The sequence below is a fragment of the Octodon degus genome, unplaced genomic scaffold (assembly GCF_000260255.1).
Source record: "Octodon degus isolate 3935 unplaced genomic scaffold, OctDeg1.0 scaffold00091, whole genome shotgun sequence".
NCBI classification, from domain to species: domain Eukaryota; kingdom Metazoa; phylum Chordata; class Mammalia; order Rodentia; family Octodontidae; genus Octodon; species Octodon degus.
This window is the reverse complement of record NW_004524667.1, coordinates 10,459,959-10,463,794: the sequence shown is the minus strand read 5'-3', so window position 1 is coordinate 10,463,794 and position 3,836 is coordinate 10,459,959. Positions and strand designations below refer to the sequence as shown.

The 3,836-nt window shown below is 39.5% G+C and overlaps 1 protein-coding gene across 7 annotated transcripts in view; it reads left to right on the top strand.

The window, feature by feature from the left end:
• Positions 1-3,836, top strand: part of Stau2 (staufen double-stranded RNA binding protein 2) — a 353,933-nt gene that overhangs the window by 7,792 nt on the left and 342,305 nt on the right. For all 7 annotated transcript variants that reach the window (XM_004637550.3, XM_023722370.1, XM_004637549.3 and 4 more), the window contains exon 2: positions 1,485-1,550. In XM_004637550.3, coding sequence (XP_004637607.1) covers positions 1,533-1,550 — 18 coding nt within the window. In that variant the 5' untranslated portion in view covers positions 1,485-1,532. The remainder of the gene's footprint in view (positions 1-1,484; positions 1,551-3,836) is intronic.

Below are 3,836 nucleotides of genomic sequence, written 5' to 3'. Positions count from 1 at the left end.
TTGCAGAACTGGGGATTGAACTCAGGCCCTTGCACTTGCCAGGGAAGCGCTTATTCTACTGAGCCATCTCCCCAGCCCATGAGTGCCTGCTTTGGCAAGCACAGGGATCTGGGTTTGATCCCAGGTTCTGCGTGCTGCACCAGCCCTGCTCTCACCCCCAGGGCAAGCTGAGCTGACAACTGTGTCTGGTGGCGCATTCCTGTAATCCCAGCACTGGGAGGATCAGGAGGATCACTGTGAGTCTGCGCTGTATAGTGAGACCCTGTACCAAATATATAAACGAAAGAAAAAAAAGGTAGTTTCCTGAATAATTTAGACTAAACTCAGATTTACCGGTACCCAGGCACTGTACTCTTTCTATAGCATCCTATAGAAAAGCAATACAAAATGAGTACAGATGCTGAGGACACTAGTGTATGAAACATTCAGTTTTCAGAGTCCTTCTAAATTGATTAATTGTCTTCATGAGAAAATGGTAGCCAGATACATGTGTGTCTCTGTAAACATCTATAGTCTTGGTTCTGAGGGAAAGTTAAGTATTAAGATTTTACAGCATCAAAATTTCTACCCAAGTGATAGGATTTAGCTCTTTTGCTATGTTCTTGATTGGTAGGTAATTTTCTAAGTGGAGGTGCCTTTACATCATTTATATTTTATGTGAACCTCTCTCATTTTAAGATGTTAAGATTTGTTTACAGGTAAGTTTGGTGTTTGCTTCTCTTTGTTGGCATCTATTTCTAAATTAAATATAGAAGAAACTAAGCTCATAAAAGAAATGCAACCAAAGGGAGGATTTTTGGCTGTATACAGCAGTTAGATTATATCATGACAGTGACTGTTGTTTTTAAGAAAATTTTATGTAAAATTTTAATGTGCATAGTATTTTTATACTGATAATAGGAAACAAGCACAAAATAAATCCAAAAAAAGAACATGTGTAGCAAGGTTATCATACTATGTATGCAGTTCCATAACATGTATTCCCTCTTTTTTAGAATTACCTTATCATAAATGATCATAGAGGATGGGAGCAGAGCTGTTTATAAACTGACTAGAGCAAGGGTATATATGTGTAAAGTTATTCTGAAACTTTGGTGATTTGTTAACAGCTTCCCTTTTACTGTCTTTTTCTAACTCTAGAACTGGAAGGGACTTTGTTCAGCAATCTAGAGCTGCATGGTCCAGTAGTCACATGTGTATATTTAAATTTAAATTAGCATTCAGGAAAATTAGACATTTGCTTTCTTGGTTGCATTAGTTATGTTTCACATGCTCAGCAGTCGCATGTAGCTGGTGTCTGCTGGATTGGATAGCATGTGCAGCATATGTACAGAACATTCTCATCATCACAGAAAGTTTTCTGATTTATCTGGATCAACAAACTCCATTGTGTATTTGACTTTGATCAAAAGTGTGTGTTTAAAATGCTGGTCACTGGGGTTACCACCTAATTTTGACTTTATTTCTTCATTTTCATTTTCCAGTTTTTGGAGCCCTGAGGGATACAGAAGTTTGATCAATATTGTCTTAACATGCTTCAAATAAATCAGGTGAGTTTCTATTAAGGCATGTCATACTTCCATAAAGTGTGGAACATGTTAACTTAGCTCTTTCCTAACTGTAACCTGGTCACTGCTTAGTAGACTGAGTACATACTATGTAATCTTCACCCGCAGCTGTGCAGGGCAAGTTGTTGAAGGAAGTAGTTGTAGTCCTGAAAGTTGATAATTTCTGAGTACATAGAGCAAAAGGCTTTTCTGCTCTTCTTGATGCCACATCCCTCCAGGACCTGCTGAATGCTTATCGTGAAGTAGTTTCCATAGCAGGCAGTTCTGCAGACTCAGCATTTCTGTCTTGTGAAGTACACAGATGTATTAGTGTGTTCAGATCCCTTTTCTAGGGCAGTTCAGGCTGAAAGGAAGTGCTGTGCTAAATAAGCTGCTGTACAATATGTAACCCCGTACACTCACTGGGAGAAGTATTTTTCTTAGGTCTTGTCATTTCTTCAAGAATGTTATACATTCTACATCTTTTGAATAAGGAGAACACTGTTGTAATTGTAACATTACATGATACTTAATTCTTTTGTTTGCAAGGAGAAGAATCACACATTTTTCTGTGATTTGACAAATAATCCTGACCCTTTTCTACCCATACAGTCTCACTCATCTTGCCTAAGAACTCTCTGGTTTCTGTTACATGAAATACCATTTCTAAACCAAAGACGTTTGAGTTGTACCCGGTCTAGGCCTCTTTTTAGAGGTCAAGATTCTTACTGCAGCTATGAACTTGAGCTATTAGCTTGGATGTCTACACATCTCTTTCAGTTCCTAGACTGGATAAGATCCTCCTGCCTTCAGAGACTGTGCACAGACTATCTCTGCCCTGAATCCCTGCCCGCCACCTATGTACTAAGATTACTTGACTCTGGCCCTCATGTAAGCTCTGCTAGCATCCTGGCCTGTAACTTAGTGGCATGATGACATTTACAGAATGACACTCAGGGGCGCTGTATCTCCAACCTGTAAAAAGTTTTTAAATAATTTTGAGACAGGCCAGGCATGATGCATGCCTATAATCCCAGCCCTTGTAAGGCTGAGGCATGAAGATCTCTGTGAGTTTGAGCCCAGCGTGGGCTGCATAGTAAGTTCAAAGCCAGCTTGCACTGCAAAGTGAGGCCCTGTCTTGAACAAATATTTTGAGATAGGCCTTTATATTTTGTGCAGGGTAGCTTGGAACTTTGTGATTCTGTTACTTCTGCAATCTGAGTAGCAGGATTACTGGTATGTACTACCATGCCTGGCCAGATGTTTTCTCCTTGTCATGATTTCCTAAATAGTACAGTATAAGGACATAGCATTTATAATGTGTAGTATTTATGGTGTTAGGTATCATAAGTAATGTAGAAATGCAAGTACATACGAAGGCTGCATATATTATTGTGAATACTATGACATTGTGTATAATCATGAGCATCCTGGAACCAAGGCCTCACTGACACAAGGGAATGACTGTGCTTTACGTCTGTCTCCCTTGCTAGATGTTATGTTCCATGAGGATGGTAGCTATGCTTGCTGTTATATACTCAGGTCCTAGAGTAATGGAAATAGACTGGCACCTCAGTTTACACGCTTCATTTGTTCTACAACTTTGGAAAAGATGGCCGTGTTTGTGTTTGTGTGAGAAAGATGGCCATGCTCATGTTTGTCATCCAGTGCAGTTTGCAAACAAAAACTAAATTTTACCAAACACTTCTGCTTGTGAGCTAAATTGTTTGTAAGTGAAGCATTTGGGAAACCAGGTACCACTGGAGTTTTTATGATGAATGATGCTGGGGCTGTCAGCAAAGCCAAGCCACATAGTAGTGTTGTTGGCTATGTACTTTACGATGCTTGCTTTACACAAATGTCATCAACATGGAGTCTCCCTTATGGAAGTTTCTTTGATTTTTCTCTTATGCTAGAAAGATTTTCTGTGCAGCAATACTATTTCATCAAAGACATTTATTTCTAATAGATGCCTAAAGGAATTTTAGCATGTCCTATTCTTAGTGCTTCCTGTTCTCCTACAGCCTCTGTCAAATCCCATTGGAAGCATTAGAGGTGCTTATAAAACTTGTCTTGTAAACTGTTGTAGGGGTAAAGGCGTCCCTAAATAATTTTCCATGAACCCGGCTATTAATTATATGGGTACAATTCGAATAATTTATTTTGTATTTTTTTTTTCCAAATTTTATTTAGTGTGTGTGTGTGTGTGGCCAGCTCAGCCCACCAGGGGGCGGGGCTGGCTGGCATGTGGTGCTGGGGGATTGAACCGTGGTCCCTGTGCTTTGCTAA